Raw genomic sequence first — 17,253 nt, forward strand, 5'->3', positions numbered from 1 at the left:
GTGTGTGTGTACGTGTGTGTGTGTGTGTGTGTAGACCATATGAACCTAATATACGTTGAATAAAATATCATTTACTGAAGTTTCTTTCATTCTTTTACCATAAAAATATTAGCTTTCAGAGACAGAAGCATATGTGCATTTGTACACACACACACGTACATACTCTCTCACACACAGGGACACACAGCATTTTTAGTATTCACTAGACTATTTATGTACAACAGCTCAAGGAGCAATACTATCTTTCAGTTTCAATAAATCTCCACTCTGTGGCCAAATATGACAAGAAGTCTCTTCTGACACAGCTTGCTGGCAATTGAATTTATGTGTGACACTGATGCACGGGGAGTTTTCAAGTAGAAATTTCCTCAGCAAATACATAGCTCCATGAACAGGCACTGTGGCATTTGGGAACTTTTACAACCACCTTAAAAATGTTATCACTAAGTGAAACCTACAGGAACTCTACTGTGAAGACTTGAATTTAGTGCTGTAAGTTTTAAGAACCAAATCTTCTCTAGATATTTCTCAACATGATACATGACTGAATTGAGAGGTTTGTTTAAGGAGAACAGGGGGGAAATAAAACAGTAAAAATAATATGTTCGAGTGAAACTATTTCTCCTGCTGCCTCTTTTGATGATAACGTGTCTGCAATGACCTATATATAATCTGGAAGATTTGAACATTTAGTGTTGATTGTCCTATAGTAAGTATTCTAACCTATCTCTGATGCTCAGATTTTCATTGATAAAAACATATCACAACTGGCCCTTGCCTGCATACTCTCCAGTGCCTGCTTTGCAGTTAGACTAAACCTTCTGTCAAAAGGCCAAATCTTTGAGTTCAACTATCTGGGTTCAGTGCTTAGGTTTGTCTCCTGTTAGTGGACCTTACAGGCCATGCCTAAGGTGGTACCTGACATCCCTGCTCTGTGATACCTTCCTTCAGCTTCTTCTGTGATTTATCCCAGGTTGGTCTATGACTATGAGAATTGTGGGAGTTGGCATTTTAGCCAAGACTAGGCTAAAAAGATTTTTATCTCTCTTCCATTCTTGCACATTCACCCACCTTTTCTTGGTCATCATAGACAGCACTGGGCATGCAAGGCAAGTGCCATGATGTCTTTAGGTGATGCTGGCCAAATTATGAAGGAAATGGCATAGAGGTGCAGAGTTGGGACTCAGCCCAAATGTCTGTGAGAAATTTTGTAAGATAGCTTATGATTCTGAGCCAGAAGCATTTACTTTAAATGTTCTTGCTTCCTGGCACTCAGAAACAATAGATAAAATAAGTGAATAATATTTTATGGAGATAAATTTGATAATATATGATATATGATAATATGTATATGATAATAAGTATATGATAATAGTATGTGATAACATATGATATATATGATAATTATATATTATATATCATACTATATAATATATGATAATAGTATATGATAATAAGTCAACAAGTGAAACATTTAAGATATGCTGGGTTCCTCATTTGTAAAATGGAGAGTTTATCAGTGTTAACAGTCAAGTTCAATTGTCACGGTCACGAGGACTGTTGACGCTGCTGTTTGAACCTGAAGGGCTTATGACGGCGTGTGACTTTGAGAGCAGAAGGAAAAGTAGTTTTCCTTGTGGATGAGAAATACCAGAACAAGGATGACAGAATGATTTTTGGATTCAAGTTGTGGAGGTTTCATTTCCGAGCTAAGAGAAGACCATTTGTCTTGCTAGTTGTGGCTGGCACACTCTTAGTGCATGTGAGACACGATACACAAGATGAGGTGTGCTGTGCATTCTACAGTTACTGCCTGCCACAGCACGTGCAGAGATGCATTCACATCATAGTGTATGTGGTATCTGAATGTAATCGAAGCCCCCTACTATCTCCTCAACCTTTATGTTCTTCTATTAGGAATCTCATCTGAGGTCTTTTTTGTTGCAATGCAGCTCTATAACCCACAAATGTCTAATAGTTGTGAATTTATAAATATACATAGGATGGGGATTAATATGGAGAAATATAATAACTATAAAATTATACAGAAAAGAAAAGACTTCATTTCTTTTAAATATCTCAGAACCTGGGTTATTTATCTTGCTCTAGATGACTCCTTCTCTATGTCTAACTGTAGATAGAGACCTTTAGTGATACTGTAGCTAGACCAATAGAACTCCACTTTGGAAAAATCTTATTTTTCCTTGAAGCTATATTTCACTTTTCAAGTTTCTTCAGTTCACTCTTAGTGAATTCTGCAGACAACTGATGATGGGAGTCTCTTGGTGAAGGTTCCAGAAAGCTAAGATTCAATAAGTAGCCCTTAAGCTATCATAAAAGTAAACTGTAGTCCCTTACTTGCTTGATTCTTTTGACCATATTCTACACTATATTTCCGAGCTATCCTTTTTATATTAAAGGTTGCTTTGTATTATGTTCTCTTATCAGATACTTATATTAGAAGTAGAAGAAAATGAAAAAAAGAGGATTTTATCCAACAAACTACCTTATATTAATACAATTAGAGTTGTATTACTTATGTGATGTTGCAGGTCATGTGCTACACTCTTCCTATAGTCCCCTCTATTCCAAAGTTTAGAGAGGAAAGTGAGCTGGAGATGACCACACATACAGTTACAAAAATTGTGCATACAGTTCTAGAGCTGTAAAGAGACTCCCGCCAAACAACAGAAGCTAAGTACCTTTTCATCACTTCTTGATCCCAGTATGCATCAAAGACTATTAGCGTTAAAGTGCAGAAGGCCATCTCCAGCTTAGCACCATTTGGGATACCTCTAGAGGATAATTCCAACTCACCCAAGACCTTCATTAAGCAGTATCGCAAACTTCACTTCTTCCTTACCATAGTCTCACAAGCCCTCACTCTCACTAGTATTATTCAGGAAAGTCTTCACTGATCCACCCCCTGTCTTCTCATTCTATAGTAACAGCCTGTCTACAGGAAAACCCAGCACATGACTTGATTTGGCTCTGTAACTGCTTTTATTGCAGAAAAAAAAACAATGGCATTAAAATACTACTTTAGCTACTGTAATAATTGTTGCCTTTAGCCTACACCTAATGGGCAAAACCAGAATACTGGTGAGCCAGACCATTTGGACTATTGACAAAGTTTCCACAATGTCATCAGGGTTCTTTGCTGACAAATGTTTGGAGGCTCATATGGAACAATGAAAAGCAAAGTATTTCAACCCACAGGTGTAATCTTGATGAACCAGTAGAGATTGCTCACCCACTAAATAAAATGCAACTCTCTTTTACTTTTAAATATCTTAAACATAACATCAGATTAATTTATATTTTTCTAACAAGCAATTCTTTTTGCCACAGTGGTATGGTAGTTTGAATGATAAATTCTCCTCTTAAGATTAGATATTTGGTTTTCAATTTCAGGGCTCATTGGGGGAGGCTATGGGAGACCCTTTAGGAGGTGGAGTTATGTTGGAGGAAGTATGTCATAGGGGTGAAAGTTCATAGTCTTGCCATACTTCCACAGGTGCCTGTTTCAGCAGACATACTTGGCTACTATTATGCTCTCGCTCTCTCTCTCTCTCTCTCTCTCTCTCTCTCTCTCTCTCTCTCTCTCTCAGCAAACCAATCAACTCTTTTTTTTTATATGTTACTTTTTGTAATGGGGTTTTATAAAAACAATCTATAACTACTTAACATGGTAAGAAATGTGAATAAAAAAGACAAGTAACCTCAGAAAAACAAGATATCCTAAGCAGAACAACAGCCATATTGATATATATATCTAGAAATTAAAATAATGCTATAGTTTTAGTTTATATATAACTTGGTAACAGAGTTTAGACCTCAACAAAACCAAGTAAATGCAGAGGGGCTATCAGAAAATTTTATATTCTGTACTGCATGAATTCATAAATCTACTAAGGTACAACTTATAAATTTTAGCATTATAAGGTTACCTAATATATTTGTTAACCACAATAGATGTATTTAGGATATTTTATTTATCAGATGCTTATGAATTTATTCTAGAACGGACTATGGTCACATATTGAAATAATTACCTTTTATTTGGTATAATTTCACCAAGGCATAATTTTCAAGGAACAAGTAGTGATTCGATGTGAAAATATTTTTAAAAATAAATACCCTGTTGTATCGTGTTTTCTTACTGCAGTATAAACTATGTATGGAAAAGCTGGGCTACACTAATCATAGTGGTTCACAACTCTCTAAAGTGAAATATCTAGTAATTGCCATCAAGAGCAAGAGAGAGAGCATCAGCCATAGTGTGTGCATCTTCATTCTTTATAGTCACTCATAAACTTTCTTCAATACTGACTGCCTTGGGGAGGTCTAAGACCAAAGATCACTTTATTTGGCCTTTAAATTTTATAAAAATAAACCATACAAATCTATTACTATTCTGTTTATGTCTTCAAAAACATTATGTCATTGAGATGCTCCATATAGTCTTATCACTTCATTTATTTATTTTATGGCTGCATGTTATTGTGTGTTATGAGTATATTATACTGTACTTGTTCATGGAAACAAAGATTGGCTACAGCTGAATATGGTCTTTGATAAATATACTTTGAATTTATCCAAAATTACCTTATTTATACTTATCTACAAAGATAGAATGTATCCAAGAATGGACTAATTGGGCCAGGATATTATAGTAAAACTTTAAATCACTTAGTAGATTGAAAATAGGTACATGAAATATTAGAAAGTTAAAATAATAGCAAAGTCAGTTTTGCATCATTGTGAGGGCCAATTAACACAAATTAAAATACTACAAAATATTAGTCGCATTAGTCAGAAAGACACTGAAAACTCTAGATGAGAATATTAAGCAGATACCACTGGACAAAGTGAGCAGAGGACTGGCACCATATTTATAAACCTGATATGATACTTTCAAAACAATTGAAAACAAAGGAAGGTTTTACAAAGAGGTGGATACACTTTAAAAAGAGGTGGACAGTGCCAAGCATGAAAGCCACCTTTATCTGGGAAGAAGCCCTACACCCTCGAGAGTCACCATTTATAGAAAGAATCATGTACCAGAGACAGGCTCTCAAGCAGGCCAAGGCTCTTTTCCCTGTGTGAGGCCATGATAATACTTAAGAGCAAATGAAATCAAAATTAGCAAGCTTTTACCATGCGAATGGCAATCAAATGTTCTCTATATTTACTAATCTCATTTGATGTTTCTTCCTTTACAAACCCATTTACTCATAGTCTGAAACAATACTAACTGGCTTTACTATACTGGAAAATATGTCAGATGCTCTCTCAATTCTTGATAAAAATCAGCCCTCAAACACAAACCTTACACACACAAGTGGAACATCCTTTTAATTTATGTATATATCCATTCATTTATTTGACAACATATTTACTGAGTACTGATTTTTTTACAAGGTACTAAGCTATACAATGTGTGACTATGAAGATGAACTAGCTACGTTGCATACATATCACAAAATAACTCACAAGGTATTACAGAAGAGAGAATTTTGACTTGAATACCTAAGCATATGAGGCAGCAGTCCATGTAATAAATGCCACAAAGTGTTATAAACACTGCTATTCAAATATGAAAAAGTGAGCCATCATTTCTACTTAAGTAACTTTCAAGGCATTTATCACATCATCCATGTCTGCTCTGGTGTTTGAAAGCACATAAAACTTTGTTGGGTGTAGCTCTTTACTGAGTTATTTTTAAAGGATAGAGGGAAGGAGCACATGGATATGAACTACTAAACAGTCTTCCTTGGCAAGAGCTGAGGTCTAACAGTTAGGAACCATCTTTGATCTAATACATTCGTGAGTTTGAAGCACTGTGTTTGGTTATTTTGTTTGTTTGCTGGTTTACTATGAAGAAAACAGTCAATAGTACATGATAACCTGTTGAATAAGGCACATATATATGGATCTAATTGTCTCTAAACTTTCTGAAATACAGTTATGGTTTTAGAAGTAATGCCTTCAAATAGAAGTTTCTTATTAACAATTAGATCTCTAGAAAATGACAGCTACACAGACTATTACCCTGTGTAGTAGAAATTATATAAGAATGAAGATACTGGATTAATGAAGTATTGCAGCTAGGAGAACAGTAACAACCAGACAGTGAATTCCTAATTCAGTCCTAACTCTGACTAATTACTTAGCTGTATAAACTAGTTACTTAATCTCTCTGATCCTTAGTTCTCTTATCAGTGCATCAGGCATAATGGTAACTAGGGCTAATCATTTTTATATTCATTTTAAAGACAACATACATCTTTGGTTTCGTATATATGCTTCAAAATCATGAGGACTTGAGTTTGGGACAAAGCACCCACATAACAGTCCTGGTATAGTACACGGATACACACACACACATGCACACACACACATGTACCTGAGATGGTATATGTTGCTGCCTAATGTGTATAAAGGAGGGGTTCATGTTGTAGTGGAGTACAGAGATAAATGTACAGAGGTGAAGTCAGAGATAAATACAGAGGCCTGACCATATGGAGCTTTGTGGAACATTATAAAGTGTTGTTCTATATGTATTCAGGTGTATGGTGATTTAATATGGATATTGGAACACTGTTGCATAGATAACTACCCAGAAGATAAACAACTAAACAGAGAGAGAGAGAGAGAGAGAGAGAGAGAGAGAGAGAGGGGAATTTTAAGCATCTTGTAATAGACTATAAATTAAGTGAGAGAAGCAGCTTAGTGAAGAAAAAGGTGAAATCAGACAAATACAATGAAAGTAGGAGGTGCATATAGCAAAATATTGAATTTAAAATGTGAGAATATCAGGATAAATTAACAAAAGGGAATAGAGCAACATCTTGGAGGTAAAGAACATTTGCTTCAAAATTATGAGGACCAGAGTTTGGGACACAACTCCCACATAAGAATCCTGGTATCCTACAAACACCTATAATTCCAGATTTGAAGCATTTAATACTCCTTTCTGGCCTCTGTACATAACACATATAGAGATTGATACATGTATGAATAAACACAAATTTAAAAATATCAAAAAACAAAAAAAATCAAACAAAATAGAAAAATTAAATTAGTGTTTCTGGTGAGAGCAGAGGATGGACCGTGATGGCATTTCTGGAATTCAGAAAATAAACCTGCTCCACAACCAGTTCCATAGATGAAAAAGGGAATTATGGGAAGCTGCTGTTACAGATTCAATCACAGCTAAGGTACCAATTTGATATCTGCAGAAGCTGAGTGGACAGTAGATAAGAAAGTTCATGTGGACTCTGGGAAGGGATAACGATGGAGATAGAATTTAGGATCATCAGCATTTACATCGTATAATGGCCATGGATGTTATCTTCTAGTTACTGTCATGGATAAAGGCAGCTGCCCTAAGAAGGAGCCCTAGCTCACTCTGAGTCTTCGAAGTCAGGAAGGAGAAGCAGGATGGTGAACAGGAACAGCCAATAGGAAGGAGAAAAGGAAGTAGTCATGTTGCAAATCAAGGGGGAAAGCATCTCTCTATGTCTCTGTCTCTCTCTCCCTCTCTGTGTGGGTACGTGTGTGTGTGTGTGTGTGTGTGTGTGTGTGTGTGTGTGTATGTGTGTGTGTGTGCCTGTGTGTATGCATGTGTGCTCCACCTCTCTCTCTCTCTCTCTCTCTCTCTCTCTCTCTTCCTCCCACCATACCAAGGAACTCAATCCACATTTAGCTGAAAGTTGATTACTTATTAAGATGGCATAGATAGACTGACAACAATGGCCAGAGTGATAGTTTAAGTGAGAACTATTCTTCAAAGGCTTAGGTATTTGAATACTTGGTCACCAGTTGGTGGTACTGTTCAAGAAACTTAAGGAGTTGGCCGTACTGGGCAAAGCATGTCACTAGGGAGCAGTTTGAGGGTTCATACATTCTTTCTGCTTCCAGTTCTCTCTCTCTGTCATCTCTCCACTTCCTATTCTTTCCACATGCTGCTGTAACTTGCTGGCTACTATGGACTCTCCCCTTGGAAGGATAAGCTCAAATATACTCATCCTTCTGAAAGTTGCTTCTTGTCCTGATGTTTGATTATAATAAAAGAAACTATACAGCTACCTTGGTTTCAAGATGGAGCAAATATGAAAGCAAAATCAAAGCTACCATCAGAAAGTAGAAAAAGAGAATGCTTTTTATATGTTCTATGCAATTGAGTACTGGAGTTTTATTTGGTGTAAAAATGACCCTAAATGATTGATTTAAAACAGGGATTAGGTCAGATTGTAGGTGTTTGCATGCTTATTGCAAAGAAGAGTAAGGAGGAAATGTGATGTTGGAGCATGGGAAAGAGAGAACCATAGTTAAGTTCATACAAAAGCAATGGGGTTAGCAACATGATCATCATATGGTAGCATACACACACCAACTGGATTTGTTGCAACAACAAGAGTGTCATTTTCTAAACACTTTTTCTCCTAGTGATGTAAGACTAAAGACAATGGTGGTGATAACTATTACTTCCTCTCTCAGAGTTTGCTGTTGGTGTTTGAAGCCCAAGTTCTATTGCCTGCTAGGCAAATGCTCTGAACTGTACTCCTAATTTCAAGGAAATATTATTAGTGAAGAAGGTATTGAACTCTGAAAAAGTGTGTCATTCATTTTATTGAGTAAAATGAATGGTAACCCTAGCCTTGTGGTCAAAAGTACCCAGGAGGCAGCTTGGTATTATTCTCCAGATACATTCCATTCATAGGGACTGGAATACTAATTGGTAGAGTTACTAACTTAATGATGGTTGAATTTTTGTTTTTTTTTTCAAGTGAATACTGGTGGGATGGAGAAGCAAAGCAGATGAGGTAGAAAATGGAACAAAACAAAGGAACCATGAGGACTATGGGAGATGGGGTGCAGAGGGATTATGAGAGAGTTTACAAATTGTCAATCCCATGTGCATAGAAGAAATGTTGGCTGGGGCAATAAAATAAGTTAGCAAAAACAAAAAACAAACAAACAAAAAAAAACCAAAAAAACAACTAATATGAAGATAGAAAAGGTGATAGAAACAGACACCAAGCATTGGTTTAGTGTGATGTGGAATTGATGAATTGACATGGGAAGGAGCCAAGATCATTGTAGGTACCATAAAGAACTAACAGTTCAGGGAATCAGATGGATTATCTACGTGAACAGTGTAATTACCAAGATTGATCATGGAGGTAATTGGAATGGAAGTGATCCCCAGATGCTAATTTCTTCAGTGAATGTAGGAGGGAGGCAGAAACCTCCACCAAGGAGAGCCAGTAAGAGAATGTCTGATACCACTCGATTTAATTGAGCTCAGTTGTGCAAGCATGAAAACTTGACCTACTAGAGCAGGAAAAATTTAGCTGTGATGATGTTGATGTTGATAGAATCAGATCAATGTCCTCAATGCCCATTTTGAATTTTTTAAATCAGAAATTCATATTATTACAAATAACTTCTTGAATTGTAGCCATCTGTTTGCTAACAATGAGTATCTAAAGATATTATTACATACTAAAGACCATTACTGATCATTATAAATGACATGACTTGTAAAAATCTTCAGTTGTTATTTGCCTGTAATCATACCATAAAAGGAAATTATTTCTGATGATTTGGTATTTATAAAAAACAGTGCAAACTGAAAGCCTTTTAATTGTTTTCTACCTTTGGTACCAAGTTATACTGACCAGGATTACTGGACTGGGCCTCCATGGGAATCATGAGCTTGGCCCTGGTGGCCCTGCGTGCTGCCAGGGACCGCTCCAGAGTGGACATGGAGCTTCCTGCGTCTTCAGTGTCCTGACCTAAAAAGTAAGTAAATTAACAATGATAAAATCATTAATAATAAATTCCAAAGAAATACAGCTTTCTCTAAGTTAAAAAAAAAGTCTCTATATAAGTGATTTGATTTTACACTTAAAGGACACTATGCCCCAGGAAATCTCTTAAATTTAAGGAGCATGATGTAATAGCAGCATAAAAATAGTAGAAAGAACAAAGCTAGTGGTGTTATCACATGTCACCCCAAAGTATAACTCGGAGCCATAGTAAGTAAAACTATCTGGTATGTTGGTGTTGGCAGAATAACAAACATGTAGAATAGAATACATGGCCCAGAAATAAACCCACACAATTACAGCCACATAGTTTTCAACAAAATTGCCAAGGATTTGTCTTGGAGGATAGGGTCACACCTAAAAAAATTGTAGGAAATATTGGAAAAGAAAGTACCTATCTTCCGTAGAAATGTGATATCTAAGGATAGATGAAAAATCAGTGTCACACTGACACATATTTAAAGGTAAAAATTCTCTGAATCTATTAACAGACAAAAAACCTCTATGATAAAGAAATTTATGAAAATTCATAGTCAAATCAGCAAAATCTATGCCAGATACATTGCTGATGTACTCCTTAAAACTAGAGACAATAACAGTAGTGTATTGGCTAGTTTTGTGTCAACTTGACACAGCTGGAGTTATCACAGAGAAAGGCGCTTCAGTTGAGGAAATGCCTTCAGGAGATCTAACTGTAAGGCATTTTCTCAATTAGTGATCAAGGAGGAAAGGCCCCTTGTGGGTGGGACCATCTCTGGGCTGGTAATCTTGATTCTATAAGAGAGCAGGCTGAGCAAGCCAGGGGAAGCAAGCCAGTAAAGAACACCCCTCCATGGCCTTTGCATCAGCTCCTGCTCCCTGACCTGCTTGAGTTCCAGTCCTGACTTCCTTGTTGATGAACAGCAGTGTGGAATTGTAAGCCGAATAAACCCTTTCCTCCCCAACTTGCTTCTTGGTGATGATGTTTGTGCAGGAATAGAAACCCTGACTAAGGCAAGTAGTTTTGAAGGCAGTGAGACTATAGCAACCTAGGCCAAGTACAGTGGTGTACCACTGTGAATGGCAGTGGGATTTCCATAGCTTACAGTTCTCAGATGCTATAAGACATAAGTGACAAAACTTTCAAGTCTCAGATGAGCTGCTGATGCAGAAGTTATCTGCAGAGCGTCACCAGTAAATGTGCTTCAAGAATAATGGTAAAGTCAGGTTATTTTCTGACAATACAAAATGAAAAGGAATTTCCTCTTTAGCACTTTCAGCCTGGTGGAATGGCAGCTCATTTTCTGTAAATCAATATAAATAATACGAGGTACTTCGGAAATGGAAGCACAATATCAATAGGAAATATATAAAATAAATGCAATTGTTTCCTGATGTTTATTATTCAAAATAATGTTTAGTAACTGGAAATGAAAACCAGAATAGTATCTACTACTATATGTATTAGTTCTCGAAAACAAACAAATAAATAAACAACAAATAAATAAATAATGAAGGAAAATGTAATTCTAGATTCAGCTAAGGAACTCTTTCTATAGTTTTCAGATGGACCCTTTACTACTGTTAATTGCCTGTGATTTTATATTTCTGATTCTGCAGCGACATTTTAATTCTAGGGATGAGCCATTTAGAATTGTATTTACCTATTGAGAACTCTACCAAAGTCTTTCCGCTACAATTTTTGACACATAGATATTTTTGCTGTTTTGTCCTGTGTAGCTTTCTGCCACTGTAACAAATACCCTCAGACAATGAACTTACAGACAGAAAAGTTAACAGTTTTAAGCTTTGGAAGTTTGAGTTTGTAATTAAATTCCCTGTTGCTTTTAGATTCTGGAGAGGCAGCACATCATTTCTGAAATGGGAGAGGTGGGGAGTCCTCCACTTAGCCCTGGAAAGCATTTCTCTAATGAACAAAGGCATCTGACCTCTAGGCCATGCCTCCTAACAATTCCCAAGAGCACCACCTACTGAGGGTAGTGCATGCAACAGGGCTTTTGAGCAGGCCCTTTATCCAGGCCAGAGCATGTACCACATCTAAAGGCTTTCTAATTGGCATTATTCACCATTTATCCTTATAGCGTTGGAACATTTATTTTTTTTTTGAAGGCAATATTTTATTTGCTAGAGAAATTCGGGTTTTTTGTTTTGTTTTGTCTTATCTTTTTGATTTTTTTATTCCATATTTTCTTTATTTACATTTCAAATGTTATCCCCTTTTTTGGTTTCCCCTCCAAACCACCCCCATCCTCTCCTCCTCCCCCTGCTCACCAATCCACTCACTCCTGCAAAACATTTGGTTAACATGTAGATAATTAATAACAAACAATAATAAAAGTTACATTATAAAAGATGTCTTTCCGTATGCTTAGTGCCCTTTCTTAAACCAAATAAACAAACGGGACAACGTTGAAATGTAGATTTCTATGCATGAGATTCGAAAATTAGGGACCAATCCTCAGGATTTCTCTGCTGCAGTTGTACTTTGTTTCATTTCTAGGAGTAATTTCTACATCTAAATATGGAGATAACACACATCCAGGTGCTTATATTTCTTTCCTTTTTGTGATTTTTTTTTACGTGAAGAGAAGTTTGAAACCCATGCTATGAAGAAGAGAGTCATCACTGCATGATGGCATCTAGCATGTTACTTTCTATAAATGACACCAGTAGGACATTCTACTTGTGTGGCTAGGAAAAGGAGGGTTGGTCTAAACCACCTAAGTACGATGGATAGAAAGGGTGGAAGAAATTATAAAAAGCAAACAGGAAATTGTATTTGATGAAACACATTTTATGTTAGTTCAGCTAATGCTCAGTTCACTTCCCTTTCTGTTGCTGAAATCCAAACATTGAGAGTGATTTTTTTAAATTTTATTCAGAATTAATTTCAAGCATGGGGAAGAAGTTAACACCTTCTATAAAATTACTAAATAATATTATTGAAATTTGGTCATTAAAGCATGTAGTTGAGGGTCAGTACTGTGTATGCCACAGTACTGAATATGTAGTCTACAGTACAGGCCATATGAATTACCCGCAGTGTCTATGTAACATATAGCAATGGCCATATGAATGACAGCAGTGATTCTCAACGTGTGGGTCATGACTCCTTTGGGGAGTCATATCAGATATCCTGTGTATCAGATATTTACAACATTACAATTTATAACTGTAGCAGAATTACTGTTATGAAGTAGCAATGGAGTAATTTTATGGCTGGGAGTCATCACAACATGAGGAACTGTATTAAATAAAGGGCCACAGCATTCAGTAGGTTGGGAACTACTGAGCAACAGCAGTGAGTATATAATCAATAGTACTATGTGACTTAAAGTACTGACTATGTAAACTACAGGAATGACCATGAAAACTACAGTACAGATGCTGTAACCTATAGTACAGGCAATGAAACCATGGTGCTATATACTACTATATTAACTATGTATTAACAAACTGTACTAACCTACCATTCCATGAAACCTATAGTACTGATCATGAAAATTATAGTACTCCCATAAAACCTACAGTACTGACTGCAACCTATACTATACTACTGACTCTATAACCTAAAGTGCTGGCAATATAACCTATACTACTGACTACGTAAACTACCGTACTGAATATGCAACTATATGAGTACATGACCTACTGTACTATATAACTTACGCTGCTACCTATAAAAACTAAAGGTTGCTTAATTTGCTTCATTTATTTTGTGAGGAGAATAACACTTATCTCAAAGTGCATTGCAGAGATTCTGTAAGCGTCATGTATGTATGAAAATGATGAGCATGGCGCTTTCATCTTTCCTTATGGAGTGATTGCCTGCTCAGCAACTTTATGATAAACCTAGGGCATGGTGGCACATACTTTTCTCCCAAGCACTCAGGAGGTAGAGGATATAGGACCCTTGACTACATTGGGACATTGGGCCAAGCTTGGTATACCTGTGATCCAGTCCCAACAAAGCATTAAAAAGGATAAGCAAAGAAGGCAGCCAAGAGTTCCTTTCTTTTCAAGTAACGCTGTCCTCATGTCGAGGGTAAACAGATACAAGTGACCTCTCATTCCAAAGCAAACAGCCACCACTGAGATCAAGCTTCCCTTAGCACTTTATTGATAGACATAAAGCTAGTTTAACTACTAGAAGCACCATCTCAGTATAGAAAGAAAAAGGGGATTAATAGCATTCTGGAAAGCAATGGACTCCACTGGAGGCAAAGGCATTCTGTGGCCCTGGTGTCCAGTCCAGAATTAAGCTGCAAGATGAATTCTCTGAAAGGAACAGAAAATGTTCCTTCAAAAATATTGCTTTCCTTTCTGCAGATGGAAGGAAGCCTTTTCTAGCAGTGGCCATGCTGACCTCTCATGTCTGTCTAAACAGAGGGAGAGGTAACAGAAGGAGGCAAGGCCCACAGAAGTATAAGATCTCTTATGGCTGGTCTTGTCAAGGATGTGGAAACTTCTTGTGGGTCAAGTGGTCATAGAAATGTTACTGAGGCTTGATTCCTCTTCCTGGAACTGCCTCAGTACTTTTAGGCAGCAAAGAACCTGTGATTTGGCAGGGAGAGCCATGAGCTGATTTCTGATAGCCTAGACTTGGGCAATGGAGGAATTCCACAGGTGTTTGGAATACATACTTGCACATCTGGAGAGATGTAGCATCTGGATAGGGCCTCCACAGAGAAAGAAAGTGAAGAATTCCAGGAGTCCTTTTGACTCTTTTCATTTTTATGACACTCCTTTCTCTCATGTGCCTCTAAAGAAAGGAAAGGCTGGGCTTTGTGAGTTGGTTGTTGACTGTTATTTCAGAATCCATATATTAGAGACTTGGCAGCCAACTATTGGGGCTACTGGAATGTGAGAACATTTGGGGAAAAGTTGGGTGGTTGAGAAAATAACTTTAGAGGGAATCTTGGGAAGTCATTCTGTCTTCAGGAGCTGTTTTTTCTTATTTTCCTGTCTGGCATTAGGTGAACCAAAATCCTCTGCCTTATACTCTCACAGTGATTGATGGTGCTATTATGAACCCAAAGCAAAAAGGCCAGGCTCCCATAGACCAGAAGCTCTGACACTGTAAGTCAGAAGCACCTTTCCTCTTTATAGTTCAATTATTCTGGTATTTTCTCTATACTAATGGAAACATGGTTAATAGATAGGGAAATGCATAAAGGCGATTCTGAAACAGATCATGAGCCTTCTGTCTTGTTTTATCATTTCAATTTCTTGGAGGTACTAGAAATTTGAAAGAATTTAATGGTTCTAGGTTATTGTTTTCAATATAACTAGGCTGCCCTTAAATCTTCTAGAGATGCCATTCAAAGGCTAGGAGAGAAATATCCAGCCCATGCTTGAAAAATCAGTGACCAAAATCCTTGTTTCAGAATTCTTGAAATAAAAAAAAAGTTGAGAAAACTAGTTGCATATTAGCTTGACTAAGGTATTTAATTTGGTCTAAGAAGAGTGGACATTCATTTCTCAAATATATTCAACATGTCCTGGTCACCAGCTTACAAGCTACTGCACTTCTAGAAAACAAACACTAGATGACCTGCAGAAAACAGTGTATTTAGAACCACTTTACTGAATTCTTAGTGATTCCTGGACTTCAATTATTATTCTGCAGTCTATTGAACAATTGATACTCCCTTCCTTTACCTCTGTATACCAACAGCTTTCAAATGACTGTATCCAGTGAGGGAATCACAAAATAATGCGACTAGAGATGACAGTTGATCTTCATGGTAATGAATGTCAAAATAATGATGTTTTCATTCCTAGGGTGCTCCTAATGCTATTTTTTCCAAACAATGAATTGACAGGAGATTGAGAATCATCTTGTAATAGTCCACTGAGATTCAGGAGTGTAAAACTGTATGGCTAGCCTCAAACTGTATTGCCTAAATAGCCCTTTTGTACAAGATCAGAAAATGCGATCATTTCAATTAGGCTCCTCACATCATTATTTCCCAGCTGCCTTGCTACTAAACTATAAAAAAAAACCTTCCAGATTGTTCAAATTACAGAAGGCAGGCAACAGGATGATAGAGGGCACAGATGTGTCACCAAATTTTCATCAGCTCATTTTAATTGATAGATGACACAAAATGGTATGCAAAGTGTCAGGAGCTACCTCCATCAAAGAAAGAGTACAGAGTCCCCCAGTGGGCTTTTCTCATCCCAAAGCAAATATCATTACCTGAATGAGAGGCACTTTTGCTTCCCATCTGGGTTTCTGACTGGCTATGGCTGACTGGTGTGAGATCTTGGCAGCTCTGGATGGGGGAGTCTCTTCCTGCAGGGTCAGTTCCCACAGGCTTCTCGATATTTTTCATTTCCATTTCTTCATGATGTATCCAAAGATCGGGAGGCCGGAGGTCCTTCTGACTGCCCTTCCTCTTGCTCACACTGTGTGTGGCCCGTTTCCTATGCAGTGAAGTGAGAGAGCAGATGTGAGTGCTTCCATCCCATGGTGTGTCCTATCTTTCCTCATTCAGTTCAGGTTGCAAGCAGAGCAAAGAAACAAAAGGATTCCCTTGAGGAATCAGATGAAACCCCAAAATTGGCAGACTTGTCCTGGCTGTCTTTCCTTTTCTCCCCCAGAGCCTCAGCACATTTCTAGGAGATGCTGAGATGAATCCCCAGGGTGCTCACTGCCTGCCAGAAGCCTTTCCCCAGCTTCAGCAGCTGGAGATTCATGCACAAGGTGACAATGGGTTGGAGGGAGCCATATGCCAATCTTTGGAGGTAGACATCAGGTACCTGACTGCAACATCTGTTTCAGAGATAAATGAACGAGAAGCTTTGAAAGGGCAGATAGAAATAAAAAGGCCAGAATTTGTGCCAACAGCTAAGATTGGAGCTTAGAGGAAAGTCTATGCCTCAGCTGTATAATTTAATGTGCAACTGGGATGCTTGCTATTTGAAAACAAAAGGCCGCGTGAGGACATTCTTGGGTGAATAAAACAGTTTGCCTTGGAGCCACTGAGTCTCTGGATGCAAACACAATGAGAGTTGTTTTTGGAAATTAGAAGAGAAAGAAAGATCCCATCTCTGAAAACATATTTCAAACTTCTATTATTTGTTCCAGTAAGATTTTAGCTACCCTAAATTTAATACCTTTTCGTTAATGATAATCACATCTTGAGGTTACTGAGACTCAAATACTCTGTGTATAAAGTAAACTAACATGGTACTTACACTAACCAGGCTCTTTAGCACGGAGCTACCAAACCATGGCTTACAGGCCAAATCTACCCCAATTTGAAATAAAGTTTTATTGAGATGTGGTGGGCTTCCTTTGCATGTGTACTTCAGGGATAGAACTCAGTAGCAATGTTTGTTAAATGGCCGAGACACTCTCTCTCTCTCTCTCTCTCTCTCTCTCTCTCTCTCTCTCTCTCTCTCTCTC

General features: G+C 37.4%; 1 protein-coding gene across 1 annotated transcript in view; it reads right to left on the reverse strand.

The window, feature by feature from the left end:
* The window catches only part of Dcc (DCC netrin 1 receptor), a 1,075,620-nt gene that overhangs the window by 45,567 nt on the left and 1,012,800 nt on the right, over positions 1–17,253 (reverse strand). The window contains exons 24-25 of the mRNA XM_021150630.2: positions 16,042–16,268; positions 9,690–9,806 (exon numbers count right to left, since the gene is read on the reverse strand). Coding sequence (XP_021006289.1) covers positions 9,690–9,806; positions 16,042–16,268 — 344 coding nt within the window. The remainder of the gene's footprint in view (positions 1–9,689; positions 9,807–16,041; positions 16,269–17,253) is intronic.

This window comes from Mus caroli, chromosome 18 (genome assembly GCF_900094665.2).
Source record: "Mus caroli chromosome 18, CAROLI_EIJ_v1.1, whole genome shotgun sequence".
Classification (NCBI taxonomy): domain Eukaryota; kingdom Metazoa; phylum Chordata; class Mammalia; order Rodentia; family Muridae; genus Mus; species Mus caroli.